This window comes from Arvicola amphibius, chromosome 7, assembly GCF_903992535.2.
Source record: "Arvicola amphibius chromosome 7, mArvAmp1.2, whole genome shotgun sequence".
In the NCBI taxonomy this organism is placed as follows: domain Eukaryota; kingdom Metazoa; phylum Chordata; class Mammalia; order Rodentia; family Cricetidae; genus Arvicola; species Arvicola amphibius.
In genome coordinates, this window is record NC_052053.1 from 67,990,428 (window position 1) to 68,008,113 (window position 17,686).

At 47.6% G+C, this 17,686-nt stretch overlaps 1 protein-coding gene across 1 annotated transcript in view; it reads right to left on the minus strand.

Moving 5' to 3' along the window:
• The window catches only part of Pacs2 (phosphofurin acidic cluster sorting protein 2), a 60,925-nt gene that overhangs the window by 5,700 nt on the left and 37,539 nt on the right, over nucleotides 1-17,686 (minus strand). Inside the window, 11 exon segments of the mRNA XM_042055424.1 lie at nucleotides 4,131-4,239; nucleotides 4,633-4,743; nucleotides 5,401-5,555; nucleotides 5,988-6,094; nucleotides 6,285-6,389; nucleotides 6,756-6,888; nucleotides 7,179-7,321; nucleotides 7,734-7,808; nucleotides 8,087-8,177; nucleotides 10,537-10,694; nucleotides 16,583-16,642. Of these exon segments, the coding sequence (XP_041911358.1) occupies nucleotides 4,131-4,239; nucleotides 4,633-4,743; nucleotides 5,401-5,555; nucleotides 5,988-6,094; nucleotides 6,285-6,389; nucleotides 6,756-6,888; nucleotides 7,179-7,321; nucleotides 7,734-7,808; nucleotides 8,087-8,177; nucleotides 10,537-10,694; nucleotides 16,583-16,642 (1,247 nt within the window).

The following is a 17,686-nucleotide window of genomic DNA, read 5'->3' on the forward strand; positions in this document are numbered from 1 at the left end:
CCCACCATGGCCCTCAGCCATATCGCCTGCCCACAGGTACTTTGTCACTACAGAAAGGTCCCTGGATGACTTGGCTAATACTTGGACTCTTTTTCCATATGTCAATATAATGATAAGCAGAGGATTCCTGCACCCCTGCAAGGAAGTTGGTGTGTAGTCTTGCAACTGGGGAGAGACCACTAGAGCTTGTGACCCTTGAGAGAAATTGTTTTTATCACAGGTGCCTGCTCAGTCCTGTCCATCTGCCTGTTTCCAGGCCTACCAAGCCAATTCCCTGCTCCATGTGCATGCCCCATGGAACTGGGCCTTCTCCAGAGACTGGGTTGCTCTTCCCAAAACCAGTACATGAAGGTTTCCTCCTGAGTCTAGGTGAAGTTACTGCCATCTCTAGAGGCTACAGCTTTGACCAAGGTGCTCAAGTGGAGAACTAGGTTCTAATAGTAACATCTAAGTGTAGCCTGAGGCTTGAGCAGGGTTCTTGGAACAAGTCTGAGTAGCTGATTGGATGACATATTGTCTGGACTTAACTCTGTATAGCATTTGGCAAAACAGTGGCTTGTCCTGGAAGTCTTGGCCCATGCGCCATTAAGATACCAAGGGTCTGAGGTCAGGAGCTGAGATGAAGAATGCTGTCCTCCTTCCATGCACTGCCCACTAGGGGAGGCATGTGGTGCTTCTCTGAGGAGGCTCAGCTTGGAGCACATGGTTCCACTAGCAGTCAGAGTGTGTACTGCATTTTTGGAAGGCCTGATGGCAGGGCTAGTCCTATTTCTTCCATGACCTTCCTGCCTGCCTTCCCACAGTGATTCCCTGATCTGAAGAGCATTTTAGCAACTGAAGTTACTTCTGCATGGTTCTCTCAACTCTACCTTGATTCCTCATACTGGTATTGGATGGGCTTCTCCCTGTGTCTAGGCTTCAGGGTGTCCCTCAGGTGTTGCACTGCAGCAGGTACTGCCTAACACAGTTTTCAGTGACAAATCTTGGTGGGAAACAGAACTTGGGTGGTGTCTAGGGCAGTGATCTGTAGTTTTCCCCTTAAACAAATAACGCTTTTATTATTGGTAATTCTGAACTGGTGTGGGATTGTTTTGTGACTTACATCATCAAAGGAGGGCAGTTTTGACAAGAGAAACCTCTTCACCCTTGTTTATTCCAAATGACTTGACTCCTAACCCCAATCTGTCATACTCTTCTTTGTCCACTTCATATAACACCTCAGGCCCCAAAGCTCTAAAAAGCAGACAAGCACAACGGTTCCCAGTGTGGAGGGCTGTAACCCACTGGCTACCCGTACTCTGTGGGCCCTCTAGGACCATGGCAGAGCAGCCTCTTATCTATGGTCTACCCTAAGATATTTGAGGACAGAGCAGGGCTGACAAGGCCATGTGTGACAAGACACAAGAGACACTGCAACATGGAGAAGCTACCAGAATTCAAAGCCAAGCTGTATCTGGGACCATGCAGACAGAACCAGCATAGGTACAGCAATTATGACACCAGCGCCATATTGCATCCTGGGCCATGCAGACAGCACCAGCATGGGTGCAACAGCAGTGACACTAGCTGGCTAACCAAGAGCCTGGATGCAGAGGCAGCCAGGGCCTGCAGCACAGGTACACAAGGAAGTCAAGTGGTTGGCAGTCTAAGAACCATGCCCTTGATCTGTTCCCAAGATTGCCATGATGCCAAAGACAGAGTGTAGGCCCAAGGACCATTCCATTCATATACACCAGAACAGGGGCCTGGAGCATGTGTCGTCCCAGTATGACCCGAGGACTCAGCTGCCATCAGAGGACAGGCTCCATCCCAGTTTCGGGTAAGAGGCAGGCAAGAGCAGGTATACCCTGCCAGAGTTCAACATGGAAGGCCAAGCAACATTGGGTCTTCACTGGTTCCTGGCTGGTACCCGTGCCTACCTAGTGCTGGTGTCACTACTGTATTATAGGCAGAGGAAGGTCTGGGGGAGAGAGAGCGTCTCCTCAAGCCTGGTTTTTTACTAGATATAAGTACAGCACAGGAGAGCATGCTGCAGGCTCCTCCTGTCACAGCTGGTGGCACAGGCCAAGCCTCAAGGCAGGAGAGAGGATGAAGGCTGGTCTTTCTCTAACTTGGGGGGTGAGCTTGTTTAGCAGGGCAAACTGGTATTCAAGGACCCTCCTTTTGTGTTCTGCTGGTTTGGATAAAGGGTAGCACTACCAGCAATGAAGACCCTGGACCCATGACTCTGTCCTGAGCACTTTTCCCAGGACAGACACCTTGAGGCAAGTGTGGCAGACAGAGGGTAGGACACTCTCTGCAACAAAAAGGGTAGCTCTGAGGGTACCTGAGAGTAGTCAAGTTTTCAGAGTGTGAAACCTTCTTAGGGAAGAAAAGCACTTTATCCATACTTGGGGTCCTCAAAAGCCTGGCTACCTTCCCAAAGAAACTAGAAAAACCCTCTCTGTGGCTCTGGCGTCCCTGGGAGCTGATTTTATAGTGCAGAAAGTGGCTAAGGCACCTGCCATACTATGCCAGCTCCTTGACCTCCTACCTCCACACTCTTAAATTTAGGACCAACACTGGTAGTGCCACACCCTTCTGAGGCTGTATGTGGTCAGATCACTGCTACTGTTAAGTGTGAGGAGCAAAGCCAGCATGGGGAGTCCGGGTGCCAGCACCATGAAGGTTTAACAGAAGCACAAACTCCTTGAGGTTGGTTCTGTGGGCTAAGGGTTCATTCCTGCTCCAGGAACAGGAATGCTGCCTGGGTCATCAGAGGGGAGGCACTTGGACGATGATCCTGCTAAACAAGCCCTAAAGACCAGCCTAGAGACAGATAAGGGTATAGGCCAGAGAGATGTACCTCAGGGTAAAGTCAAAGTGAAAGTGTTTTTTCCTTTTTGGGAAGGCCACCAAGAGAGAAAACACACATTAGGACTCCCTGGAGCAGCAACAAGTCCTCTGCGCATTGAGGCAGGAGCAGACTGGCTCCTGGTGGTCTGGCTGAATCTTCACCCACCTGGATCTGGAGCAGCAGCTGAGAGGGGATGAGGTTCCTAGAGGATCTGGCCCTGCTACCAGGCAGTCAGCAAGCAAGGCTGGAATTCTTTGCTGACCTACTACATTGGATTAGCCTTCAACTGTCTTTGAGTTTGGGGAAGGTATTGTGTGGCATATACAAGAGATTTGTTGTCATTGGCTGCAGGGTCTACCCCTCCTGAGCAGGGTGCTGGGCTCACCTTAGACACCAAAGAGGAGGTTTCCTTAGGCTCTGTGCACTTAACTCTTCTAGAAGGGTAGTGTGGTAGTTTGAAAGAAAATGGACGCCAAAGAAAGTGGCATTATTAGGAGGTGTGGCCTTATTAGAAGAAATGTGTCAATGTAGAGGCAGGCTTATAGGTCTCATACATGCTCAAGCCACACCCAATGCCTCAGACCACTTCCTATGGCCTCTGGATCAAGATGTAGAACTCTCAGCTACTCCTCCAGCCCTATGTCTGCCTGTACACTGCCATGTTCCACCATGATGATAATGGACTGAACCTCTGAACTATAAGCCACCCAATTAAATGTTTTCTTTATAAGAGTTGTCATGGTCACAGTGTCTTTTCATAGCAAAAGAAACCCTAACTAAGACAGACAGATTTTTCAGAGGTCTGAGCCAAGAAAGGTGTGTTCAGTTCCCTAAGATCCAGTGTTGAGGAGGCCCTGCCCAGGGCCCCTCAGCTTCTTGGGAGGAAGGATCTAGGTCCAGGCCGAGACCCATTCTGTTCAGTCCTTCACACACAACTCCTGAGCGCTGCGCAACTCTGGGCAGATGGGAACATGATCTGAGTGTTCACTCAAAAGCCAAAGTAGGGTCAGGGGACCTGTGGGGAAGGAGCCATGTGACCAGAACATAACCAGATATGAGGACTATAGGAACAAGTGCCTTCCAGTACATCATTGAGGATATTAACAAGCACAAAAGTAAAAGCTCTGAAAATCCAACCAGGCATTCTGACCCGATACGAATTTACTGTAGGTTCATTCTAAGCAAGCACACTCAGGTTTTTTTATTCTGGCCCCTTGAGTCTATCCCATAGGCTATAAGAAGCAGAGGGGCCATATACCTGCTCCAGGGCCCCAGCCCTGGTCCACCATGTTACCTCTTCTGCTTGTAGGTCAGCATGGCCTCGGCGATGGGGAGCTGGTGAGCACAGTTGGCTCCCGAGATGTACTGGGTGATGCGTGACACGATGTCTGGTGTGTCCTGCACTGCACAAGGCAGAGGCGGCAAAGAGTCAGCATGGTGAATAGGTGGGATCTGCTGGGGCCTGGGCTGTGTCCCAGGCACTATACTCTAGCTCTTCTCTATCTCTGCTTTCTGCTAGCTGCCTCTGGCTCAAGTGCCCACCCACAATGGTCCCAGGTTGGGTCATCATGGTTTCTTCTCAAATCCTGAGGCCGGTTCTGGAGTTTGTGTATGCCCCGTCCCAATGTCAGGCTGGGTGAGGGAAGCCCTATAACATCCCCTCCTGTCCCACAGCGGACCCTGAGAAATATGGTCTCTGTGATGGGAAGTCCCCAGGAGAAGGGGCCTTTTCTCCAATGCAAGGACTGTAGATGCATGGGGCAGCTCCCCTCACCAACACAGTACCCAGGCCTCACCACTGCTCTGGGCTTCCAGCTTGTTGAACAGGTCTCTCCAGGCCAGATCCTGGAAGAAGTTGTTGTAGCGGTAGTCCACAGAGCCCAGGTACCTGGCCACAGGGTGGGAGCCTAGAAACCCCAGGAAATCCATCACCACATGGAGTTGCTCAGCCCTAGACAACCCAGGTGTCCTGAGCCCTCTGCTGTAAGCCTGCAAGGGAGCTATGACAAAGTCCCTATTGACTGTTGCTCTACCAGGGAAGGCAAATGAGATGGACAAACGCCAGCCGAGACAAGGGCCCCAGGTGAGGCGCTGCCTTTAAATTTCACTACTGGTGAACAAATGTGTTTTATAGAACTCCAAATGGCTACTGGAATTCAAGTGCACAGGGTCATAACCTATAAAGACTGCTTTGTATTTCTGGTGACAGAAACCAAAGCTGATGGAGTGGTCTGTGGTAGACCACTAGTTTGCCAGGTAACACATTCTACACAACTAGGACATTTGTCAAAGAGAAGAACAGAAAGTGACAGTAGACTTAGGTCTTACTATATAACCTGGCTCCAGGCTGATTTGAACTTGTGATCCTTAGCTTCCAAGTGCTAGGGTAATAGGCATAATACTATGTCTGACACACATGACTTTTCAATATAGTGAGAATAACTGTGAATTTTTAAACAAAAGAAGTATGTCATATTGGTACCTCTACCCTAACCAGGCTGTGTCCCTGTCTCTGAAGTCTCTCAGGGTTAGTCACAGGTGGCCAGTAGTCCAAGGTCCCTCACCCAGTGGGATGATGAGGAAGCGCATGTAGCCAAGCCAGTCAGGCGTCTTGTGAGACAGCTGCTCCACGAAGAGCCGCAGGATGGCGCTGAGGTAATGCTGTGCTCCCGCCACAGCGATCTTCACAGGGGTTGGTGGCTGAGAATTGCAGTTGCAGCTGCGATCCCAAGAGGGTGGGGCAGAGAGGGACAGATGCCTCACTGTCTCTGGCCCAGGATCACCCTGGATAGTTCCTAAAGTGCAGGAACTATCAAACCCAGGATGCCCCACCAAAAGGGAGATGGGAAGCTAAATGTCTGCCTGGATCTGCCTGGGCCAGGAAACTGTGCTCAAGACCTCTGCTGGCATCACTGTAAATGGAAGCTGTCCACCAGAGAAGGCCAAATGAGCTTCAAGATACCCACTGGGGATCAGAACAGAGCTGTGGGGAGTTTATGGGCAGCACATCTGGAACCATCATGATTCTCAGGATCAAATATCCCTTGTCTCTAAGTAGCAGGCAGGGTTGGGATACAAGGCCCCAGTAAAAACCCAGGCAGAGAAGCCAAAAGGTGGTACCCGGGTAAGGAAGGAAGGATGGTGGACTCACTATCGCTGTATCCGAGAGACAATGGTGCTGAAGGCAGCTTGCACGTCAGCAGCAGAGCATGTGCATACCACAGGAAGGGTATGCTTCTGTAGGACATCCGAGAGGAACTAAAAGGGACAAGCTGATAATGACCTTGGCGTAGCACCTGGTAGTCCCTATCCAACCCTCACCACAGGTCCCAAAGGGTCCACAGGAACAGCTGATCATCAGCTTCCCCACTGCCCCAGCATGACTGGTGTTCTTCAAGGTCATATGAAGCCTCGATTTCACAGAAGGGCACACAGCTATACCCCTTACCTGTCCCTGCCAGTCAGAGGTGTTGACAAGAATAATATTCTCAGGGAGTTGGTCATCAGAGATGAGGATGTGGTTCAGTTGGTCGTACACAGTTTTCCTGGGAATCTAGAGACAGTGAGGTGTCCACACAAGGAGATGCAGTACCCAGGCCTTTCAACTTCCAGCCCTGGGCCTCAATATTCCATACCCTAAAGCAGGCATGGACACTGGAAGCAAGTAAGGAAATACCTAATATGGAGGTTCCTTAGTCTGGAGTGGCAACACTTTCGGTGGCTCTGATTCAGAGAGATCAATAAGATGGCTAAAACCAGCTCCAGGGTAAACAGGCTTCCTGACAAGAAGACTTATGACTGTCTTCCTGTCTGCATGGAATTTCATAGTAAACCTTCCAGGTTTGCCAGTTCTCAGGGCCCCTAGGCTTCTCTATTCTGCCTGTTACTTGGCGCATCCTTCCTCAGCTCCCACCCTAACCTGCAGCTGGCTCCTCGTGTCTGGACAGCGCTCATTGTCCAGGCTGTTGGCCCGCTCATTCTGTGGTCGAGCTGGCTGCCGTTCCTTCAGGGATGTGCTCCGGCCCCGGCGGCCTGCTGGCTTTGCCTCTGACCTGCTAGAGACCAGGAAAGGCATAGAACATCTGGAGTGGTAGGCCAAATGCTCACTGCAGGCTGCAAACTGAACTGTCCCACAACAGCTGTCACACTTCCACCCAGCAGACCCTGGGATACGATACTGCAATTGTCCCAGCACCATGAACCCTCAGCAGTCTCTGGGCACACTGGGTTGCAAGCCAGCAGATGGCCAGAGACAGACTGGGTAGGGGACCCACATGCAGTTCCTGGAGTTGGCCCACAGGCCCCCCAAAGGGGTACACACTCCCTCAGCACAGGCCCACACCTGGTGGAAGGGATGACAAGTGACTCAGTCTTGGTGATTCTCCCACTGGGTGGCAGCTTCTCAGTGAAGACATCCAGGAGAGAGGTCTCAGTCTCTGGACTGTCATCAGGTTGCCCTGATGGCTCTCGGGGGGCTGGTGAACTCTGATGGATTGAGAAGGAGCCATATGCACTCACCCTGCCAGAAACATTTACCACGCCTCTCCTATGTATGTGCTCTTGGTTTAAGGTAAGGCTCTGGGCTTCCTCTGACCTAAGGTCTTGCTGAGGCTCAGGCACATGGAGGCAAGAGGAGAGGTGCTTCTCTCCCACAAGTAGCTCCTGGTCCAACTACTACTAAGAGATCAGGACCAAACCTGCTGGAAACCATATCTGAGAGACTCCATGAGGGCCTGGGTCTGATAGCAAGGCTAGGAACACAGCCATCCACCTGAGCTACAGGTCATCCCTGAGGGTGGTGCACACACTTTCAGAGTATATGAACACAAAGACCTCCATGTGGTGTTCACTGTACACTTGAGTTCGGCTGCACATGGATGCTCCCATGACTGCTTACAAGAGCTACCGTGTCAGAGATGCTGTCACTTGGCTGCGGGCCTCCCAGAGATCTCATCTTCTCAGGTACATCAGCCTGCAGGTGACGAGACAGGAATTGGGCTGTGCTGCAGAACAAAGATGTCTACTTCTGGACAGGAGGAAGCCTAGAGAGACTAGTTGGGAATTTCACAGACTTTTAGCTCAGGATTACATTAGAAGAGTCATCTTTTACTGGGTGGAACTCTGAGCCCAGGACACATCACAGCCCACAGTACATGCTGGCTAGGCATTCAGGACTCACAGGGGCAGGAAGGAAGAAAAGGCCCAGACGGGTCTAAGGGTCTCACCACTGCACAGCATGGCCCTACTCACCGGGCTTGGAGGCTCTCTGTGGCTCCGGGCACTGTGGATGCTCCCTATCTCTGTCTGTGAGCTGGAGTGTGACAGGCCTTCAAAATATGGCCTGGATAAAGAAGGAACAGATGTTATTTCCCACGATCCCCAATACACTGAAAATGAGGTTCAACCCACTGCACACAGAAGGGAAGGCAGCACAGAACTCAACAGCAGAGAGAGCTACATCCAAAGAAGCTCCACGTGTGGAAGACGTGTGACTAGACATCCACTGCTGAGGGGACCTTACACACATGGTAGGATGCTGGAGCGATTAAACTCCAGGTGGGCACAGCTCCTGCACTGGCTATGAAGTCAGTTGCAGAAAATGTGTGTTCCAGGGCTGGCGAGATGGCTCCTTGGGTAAAGGCACCTGCTGTCAAGCCTAAACACCTGAGTTTGATCCTTGGGACACACATAGTGGGAACCCTAGCAATTTGTCCTCTGACCTCCACCCTCATGCTGTGGCACACATGCCCCCTCCCATAATAAAATTTAAATTAAAAAAAGAAAACCCTATCTGCTCGTGTTCACCCAAGTTGGGGCTGCCAAAAACACAAGGAGATTGGGTGTCAGCACAGAATATCTCATGTTCTTAATGGGGGCTGGGCGTGATGAGAACCTTGATATCTGTAGTCAGGTAACAGAAATCAGAAGAACATTCTCAACAGCATAAGGTACCATGGGCAAGTCCAGAACATCTAAAGCCATTCTAGACACAGTCTGACTATTCCAGACCAACACAGATGACTTGACACCCCCTAGGCCATAAGAGACCAAGCCTGACAAAGCCATTTCAAACCAATCCAGCATAGCCATTAGACCACTAGCCACTCCAGACCAGCCAGGCCAACTCCTGCCAATCCAGACCAACCTGGACCAATGTATCTGACTTCAGCAGGTCAAGTGTGAGTGAAGAAATAGGAGACAAGGAGGTAGAAAACCAAGAGATGTTAAAGAAGTCAAGCATAAATACCGGACAGGATACCTGCATGGCCATGTGGGTGATGAAGCTATACAGAAATCTTGAGATGCAGGGTGTCAATTATGCATGGCCACCCGGGATCACAGCCCCAAAGTAATCACATATCACCCCAAAACTACAGGTATGAGCTGGCTTGGGACTATGCCATCATAGTTAATGTCATGAGGCTCAAGAAGATCCAGACTCTCTGGGTAGACCCAGAAGTCACTACAGACATGAGGCAGAGGACCAGTGTTGAGCACAAGGGGAACTGAAGTGGAAGAGAACAAGGAACACTAGTTTGCTTGACCTAAAGGGCATTCCCCATGCGAGCAGTTCGACATGCTGACCTGAGCCCAGCAAGACGTAGGCAGAAAAAGAAGCCAAGGCCTGAGGATGCCACCTCAGAATGGGGAGCATAATAGATGTTGGAGTTTATTTATTTAATGAACAATGTCTCACTCTATAGCCCAAGCTGCCCTTAAACTCAGTAATCCTCCTGCCTCAGTCTCCCAAATGCCAAGACTACAGGCATAAGCAATCGAGCCCAGCAGTAATGAATGATTATTCATTACTGAGAATTATGGTTAATTAATTACAAGACACAAGAAACCCAATTTTTTTGTGTGTTTCTCTCTACTGTCCAGATCAGAAACTTAAAAAGTGAAGGGTCTTTAACTTTTTAGAACTTCCTGAGTCTCCCTGTTCTTAGTTACTATACCAAGACCTAAGTCTATAAACTACCTGTCCTGAGGGCTAAGCCTCTCCAGGTCCCACCAGTCCACAGCACATGTGTGTGTACTGGCCTGCTTTCCTTCTTTTCTTTCTGCCCTAGGCCAGGCTGGTCAGCTGTCCTCCCAGCGAAACCAAGGAGAGGCACTCTGTTGCCTATACAGTAGACTCCTGCAGTTTCCAGTATACCTCAAACTTGAGGACAGTGGGGACACCTTGGGGCCATTCATTCTTCTGCAGCCTGCCTCAAGGACCAAGCTGTGGCATCACAAAAAACCTTCCAGCTTAAATTCTTTCCCAGATGCTTCCCTTCCCACGTCCAGATGGTTCTGCCTGTCTGTAGTTCCCAATGCACATGCAAGCATAGTGGTCTATTTACATGGTTACTACTCACCCTGAGAAATACTCCGCCCAAGCTCCAATGGGTCAGGAGCAGTTACACCCTCCCACACAGAAGTTTTCTTTTCTTCTGGTCATCAGGAGAAAGCTACCTGGCTTTGTTCCCCACTATAACCTTGGACTCACCCCATATTGTCTCCTCTCAGGATGTCTCTGCTGGTCTACCCTAAGAGAACCATGGAAGCCTATGGTGCCCCAGGGTTAAATATGGGTCACAATCACAGGGCAACTCAAACCAACCGAGATCACTCCAGAACAATAATGTCAGGCCATTTGGAATTCCTTCTAGGCTCAAGCTTATTAGAAGTAACAATTTCAACCTGGCGTGGCTTACCTAAGCTTGGGCTTGGGGGTGCTAAGGACACTGTCATCATCGTCCATGTCAGGGCCACTGTCGCTGGGGTTCTCCACGTCCAGCGTGTCATAGAGAAGATCGAGGTCCTCCTCCACCTCTGGAACATGTTCTGCAGGGTCTTGCTCCGAATCTAAGACCTACAGCAATGCTGACATGTATGAGAGCCCCACAGGGCCTGTGCCACTGCTTGGCTAGTAGTTGAAGGCTAACAAAGGGGGATGTGCAGCGACAAGACGAGGAGGACAAACAGTGACACAAAAGAACACTTGACTGCCAAAACATCCTATTTTGTTAGCTTTCTTCTCTCTCTCTCTCCCTCCCTCTCTCTCCTCTCTGTGTGTGGTGTGTGTGTGTGTTCACAGGACAGAAGCTGATGTCAAATATCTTTCTCTTAAGTTGGGCATAGTGGCGCATGTCTTTGATCCGAGCACCCAGGAGGTGAAAGTAAGAATCTCTGAGTTCGAGGCCAGCCTGATTTGCAGAGTGAATTCCAGGAGGGCCAGGGCTCTACAGAGAAACTCTGACTTAAAAGAAAAAAAAACAAAACAATGCACACAAATAAACAAAAAAAAACCCCTCTATCTCTTTGTGCCTTATTTTTGAGATTGAGTTTCCCACTGAACCTGCAGCTTACTACTGTTGGTTACACTAGCTGGACAACCAGCGCCAACGGCAATTCTCCAGTCTCTACTTACCCAAGCACTTGTGGTTACAGGTGTACATAACCATATCAACTTTAAGAAATGCTGGTGAAACCAGGTGGTGGTCATGCACTCCTCTTGATCCCAGCACTCAGGAGGCAGACAGGAGAATCTGTGTGAGTTCAAGGCCAGCCTAGTCTAAAGAGCCAGGGTGGAGCCAACAGGCAAGGCTACAGAGTTGGTTCTAGCCATGCCCACTTAGCGTTTTTTTTTTTGTTTGTTTTTTGTTTTAAAAAGTGCTCTTGGTCAGAAAATGATACAAATACACAATAAAAAAACGGATTCAGATGAAAAGAACTCTAAAAGGCTCACATTGTTAGATAAACGTATATGGGTTTATGACAAGAATACAGAAAGCCATAGATTAAAGGAGTAAAGATAGTAAAAAAAAATTAAAAAGTAATAGAGTAAAAAAAATAAGCCATGTAAAGATGGAATATACACAGAGAGTCTGGATTATGTATTTTTTAAATTTTAATTGCTGAAAAAACATTTGATTCTGGGGGCTGCCAAGCTAAACCAACATAAATATTTTAAAGATATCTTCACTTCAAAAAAAAATTTGAGTAGTATAAGGATATGCTACTTTGGATAAGAGGTTTTGCTTTTGTTTCTACAGAGAATAGGAACCTGTGGATTCCAGGCTAATGTGGTTTGATGAAACAAACCCCCCCACCCTGAAAGGTCTCCAAGAACCCTAAAAATATTCCATCCAACAAACATCAGGAAGCAGTTTGGAGAAAACTATGCCTAAATTCCCAAATGATTGCTTATAAATGTTTGTTTTCATTTAAAGGAAGATATGATATAGAAATGAATACTTTGCATTGGTATGGATCTCTTGTCTATTGATACAAACTTAAGGTAGATTTATTACACTGTGTATATGTATTTCTGTTCTTGTTTAAGGTATTACGTGCAGCTCATTTAAAAATATATAATGTATAATTAAGAAATACAGATTAATAGTCATCTGTAACAATCAAACTTTTAAATACGTTAGTTAGGTTTTCTAGAAATAGAGATATATTTTAAGTTAGATAGATAATCTTCAACACTTCAAAGACCTACAGAATATGGCATTTAAAAGGTTTTAAGAACTTAGACTTTTCTCAACAACATGTCTGCTTCTGGTTACACCAATTACTTCAGAGAGGTTGGTGGGCATTGAAGAAACGCATTATGGAATTTGCCTTAATATGATAAGGCTAGCCATTTTGGGCAAGAAACTGTTCTTGCCTGGACTGCTTGATGGTACGCTGTATGAATTGGACATGCAGGACCCACAGAAAAGTGTCTGTTGGACTTTCCAAAAGATGGGTGGTCCTTCAGGGTTCCTGCTATATAGAAGAAACTGCTAGACATTCTGTAGTACACAGGAGACAGCAACTGATGATGTTCTGCCATTACAAGGCAGAAGAGATCTTCAAATTTCCTGTTCATGGAAAAGTCTGCAAGATACTATGGACCTACACGCTGAAGATGGATGCCCTAACGTTAGAGAAGAACTGGTTTGGGTGGACGTCCAGACAGTGAGATGTCTCTGTCAATTCTAGAGTTTTGGAAGTTGCTTATAATGCACTTCTGTTAAGTTAGGTAATATTATATCCTTCTGGATCTTTGATGGAGTTGAATGAGAGCAGGCTGTAGTTTTGCTTAGTTAAAAAGATAAATTAGATATAAAACTTTAGACTCACAAAAGAAATAGTGTTAACTGTAATTCTTACTTGATAACTGTTTTGCTAAATATAATTTTACTATGTTAAAATTAAAAACCTTCCTTCTTAATTAGATAGAAAAGGGGAGATGATATGGGATGTCCTTCTGTGTATGTGTTGCTTTTATTGGCTAATGAGTAAAGCTATTTAGACCAATGGCTTAGTAGAGTAAAGCCAGGTGGAAAATCTGAACAGAGATAGAAAGAAAAAGTAGGCGAAGTCAAAAAGACACCATGTAGCTGCCGAAGAAGAAAGACGCCTGCCAGAATCTTACCAGTAGGTCACAGCTCATGGTAATGCACAGATGAATAGAAATAGGTTAATTTAAGATGTAAAAGCTAGCTAGGAATACGCCTGAGATATCAGCCCAACAGTGTTGTAATTAACATAGTTAACATGAGATGATCCAAGGATGCTTCCATGCTGAGGTCCTGAGGGCAGTATGGTTTCAAGTGGTTGCTCCTGAGGCACAGAGCTGTGTCTTCATGGGGTCCATGTGTGGTCAGGTTGCAGGAATGGCCCCTTAGACAGCATAGGAAGCCAATGTGTATGGTAACTATAGGTGCTAACTCTTCAAAGTTTGTAGAAATATGGCCATTTCAAATTGGTTGCTACAGGATGTGCTGTCCCAGGCAGAGGCCTGAGATGGAAGCAGGGCCATGTCTAAAAGAACCCTCTCCCAGGAAATACAGAGAAGTGATGGCAGTGGGGTGCTCTGAGAGGCAGAACTGAAGTTTCTGGTCATAGTGCCTGCTCAAGTGCTATAAGGCACATAGCTGCTATCTGAGACACTGTAGGGTGCAATGCCAGGTCCTAAAGCCCTGGCTCCAAATCAATGTGTCCTGAGAGCAGAGTACTGAACCAAAGAAGGGTTTTCTAGCCTTAAGACTCAATGTTTGGGAAATGGGAAGACGAAAGTTCAGCAGTTCAGAGCACTGGCTGCCCTTAAAGAGGAAGGGAGTTTAGTTCCCACATGGCGGTTCACAACCATCTATAACTCCAGTTTCCCAGGGGATCTAATGCCCTCTTCTGACCTCTGTGGGCACCAGATATGCACATAGTGCACAAATGTACATACAGTCCAAAACACTCATATCTATAAAAATACATCAACTTTTTTTTTTTTTAAATTTAAGATTCAATGCTTGAGGCAAGTTAGAATAAAGGAAATTTCTACCAAGTCTAAGGACCCAAGTTTGATTCCCGAGTCCTCATATGGTGGAATGAGAGAAAACAGACTCCAGGAAGTTATCTTCGTGATCTCTACACCCACACAGGCACACACCCACCAGGCACACGCACACACACACACACACACACACACACACACCACCACACACACACACACAGTACAAGAAACTGTGCCCTGCTGGGTTGTGGACTTACTTGGGAGCAGTTACCTACTCCCCCCTTTCTCCTTTTAGAACAAAGTGCCTGCCTTGTGCTGGTCTCATAATTTCCTTTGAAAGCACATCCTTTGGTTTCATGCTCACGCCTGGACAAGTACTGGTGCAGACAGCAGTCAGACACCAAGAGTCTGAGTTTACGTAGAGTGTACTCAGATTTTAAGGACTGTTGTGACAGAATGAAAGTATTTTCTGAGAGAAGAAAATGAATTTTGAGGTCTAGAGGCAGAATGTTTGCTCTGAAACTTTTTTCTGTGTAGACCAGGCTGTCCTCCTGAGAGCTGGGATTAAAGGGCATGTGCCACCACTGCCTAGCTTCCCTAAAATCTTATGTGTGAAACCTAATCCACAAGGTGGTCAGTAAGAGGCCTTGGTCTTGTGCTGCTGCCATCCACTGTGTGAGGATGTGAAGATGCAGCACTGTCTATGAAGATCTAGCCCTCTCCAGATATGAATTTGCCAGCACCTTTGGCCTTTTAATCTCCAACTATGAACAGCATCCTTGGGATGTACACACATGCAACTCACCTGCCATTTCTTTTTGGTTTTTCAAGACAGGGTTTCTCTGTCTATCTCTGACTAGTCCTGGAACTCACTCTATAGACCAGGCTGGCCTTGAACTCATAGAACGCACCCGCCTTGCCTTACTGAGTGCTGGCATTTAAAGGCGAGCACCACTAACGCTCCGCACCATTTTCTTTTTAATTATTATTATTCTATTTTATGTGTATAGGTGTTTTGCCTGTATGTATGTCTGTGAATCACATGTAGTCTGGTGTTGGTAGAGGCCAAAAGGGGGCACTGGATCCTATGGAGCTGAAGTTACAGATGGTTTTAAGTTGTCATGTGTGTACTAGAAGTTGAACTGAGATCTTCGAGAAGAGCAATAAGCCAGCACTCTTTTCTGCTGGACTGTCTCTCCAGCCCCTGTATTTGGTTATAAAGATCAGCGAGTTTAGTTCTAGCATAATAATGACAGTTTAAGATAATCGACAGCACCACACTGGTGCGGGCACATTCTAGGACTGCTATGTGGTCTGTGAGTTGGACAGGGCCTGTGCATAGTTTCTAGTAACTGGGGGTACGAAGACAAGAGATGGAGTTCTGGCTAGATGGTCTTCTCCTCATGTTTAAGGGAACAGCACAGAACAGATTAGGAACAGATCACAGGCTTGATAACTTTGTAAGAATTCTATACAATGTGGGAGATTATTCCTATGAAAAAAAAAAGTTCTTTTCCTGACCAGTGTCCATGATATTGAACTAAACTTTCCAGTTTAGGCTGAGTCTCGAAGCAAGACAGAAGTTGAGTATGACAGGTTTATTTTGAGACTAAGCCCTGTTGCTTGGTGAACATGAAACTCAATGGTCAAGATCCAACTTCCTCCACCTGTAAGCCTGCATGGTCCTAGAACAGGTAGCTTCCTTGTAATATGCACACTTTCAGCTGGCTGTGCTTGTCTCACTATGAGTTGCAAGCTTCAGGATTTAGGGCCTAGAGGCTATTCCACTGAAACAGGCCAGTGATGTTTTAGAGTGGATGTTGGCCCTACAGAAAACTCTATGGCTAAGAAGAGCCACCTTCAATACCTGCACATATGAAGAGCACCTGTTAGATGTTGGTGCTAGAGCTGAATTGGGACCCTGCTGCTAGTAAGTGTTGGACCCTTGCACACATGGATGTAGAGGGATCAAACATTCAAGTGCCCTCTCTCCTACTGTGGGGCCAGAATCTTGATTCTGTTTTTATGATTTTTCTTTTGATGTGACAAACTCAATACCTAAGACTGGGGGGGATAGAGAAAAACTAAGAAACCAAAGATTTGTGACATGTTGAACTACAGAACATGCTGTACACGGCAGAACTAGGGGTAGGGAAACTACTGCACCTTCCATTTACTTTTTCTATGAACCTGAAACTGCTCCCCCAAATAGTCTATTTATAAGAACCATGATAGACCTCTGCTAGTCTTCCTACAGGTGCGCCATGACTTGGGAGTTCAACAGAAACCAGTAGGCAAGCCTGGTTCTTTGGCTGGCCTCTCACAGCTGCCATCCAGGCTGGCAGGCAGAGGGCATACCACACAGATGGTAAGTACAGAGCCAAGATCTGGTCTAGAGCTTCACTGGAGCACATTTTGCCCAGCATGACACGGGTGCAGTTCAGCAGCTATGCAAAGAAAAGTCCTGACCCACTCACCTCCTCTGACACTTTAAACCTGCGCAGTAGCGCCACCACTTTCTGCTTGAAGTTCTGTTGCTGAAAAGACAAGAAGTACAAGAATCCCACATTAGGAATGATAGGGGAGGGAGGCTACATTCCTGAGACATAGCAAGGAATTGCACTCTGGACTCAATAATGAGGGACAGGAGAGATACAGCTCATAGCTATGAAAGTGGTGAACTGGGTATAAAATACAGCCATGAGCCCAATTTTAGTGTTTGAAAGCACAAACTGATGGTCAGACTGAGAAACATGGGTGGAAGGGGGTAATCCACACCCACTGAGGGGGCAACCAGGAAGGGCACAGGGTGGCTCTTGCAGTTCTAGAAAGTTTCTGCAGGTCTATTCGGGCTCTCTCTAACACTTCCACAGCTCCAACACTCAGAAAGGGCCCTGACCTCATCTTCAGAAGGAGAATGCCACCCTGTGGGAGGTACTCAGGAGGCACAGGGTTGATGAGACAATGGGACCTGTACACTATGAGTTCAGTGAAGCTGCTCACGCTGTGGCTGCAGTGCCTCTGCTCCAGCCTTTGTCCTCCAGGTACTCAGTCACCCTTATAGAGCTGACCCTAACAGGAGGATGCTTCCTGCACGGTCCCTCAGGCTGGCCCATGAGCTCCAGATGGTGCTGCCTGTATTCAGGGGAGATCCAGTTTGTATCCAGAGCGGCTTCTGTACTGTGGCTACTGTCTGCCCACAACCTCTTTTCACATCTATCAAGGCTGACAGTGCTCTACCTGGTCATGACTGGTAAGAGGCTACCAATCCAGCCAGTCTTACAGGCTAGTTCTGAACTCTAAGGTGTTCCAGGGGCCCATGGATGGTCACTGTACAGGCTGAGAATGGGCTGAAGCCTATCCCAAGTTTTCTCCCTGGAAGAAGCCTAACACCAAGTCTCTGTGCTGGCAGACAGCCCCTGCCCCACCCCCAAAAAGAAACTGATCCCACTCATGGTGAGTCTGAGTACTGTGTGGTGGGGAAAATAGATCTCCAGGGCTCCACAGCCATGTAAAGTTGGCGTGGGGCATGAGAGGAGGGCAGCCCGAGGACACCCCAACTGGCTTAACGTTCATTTGGA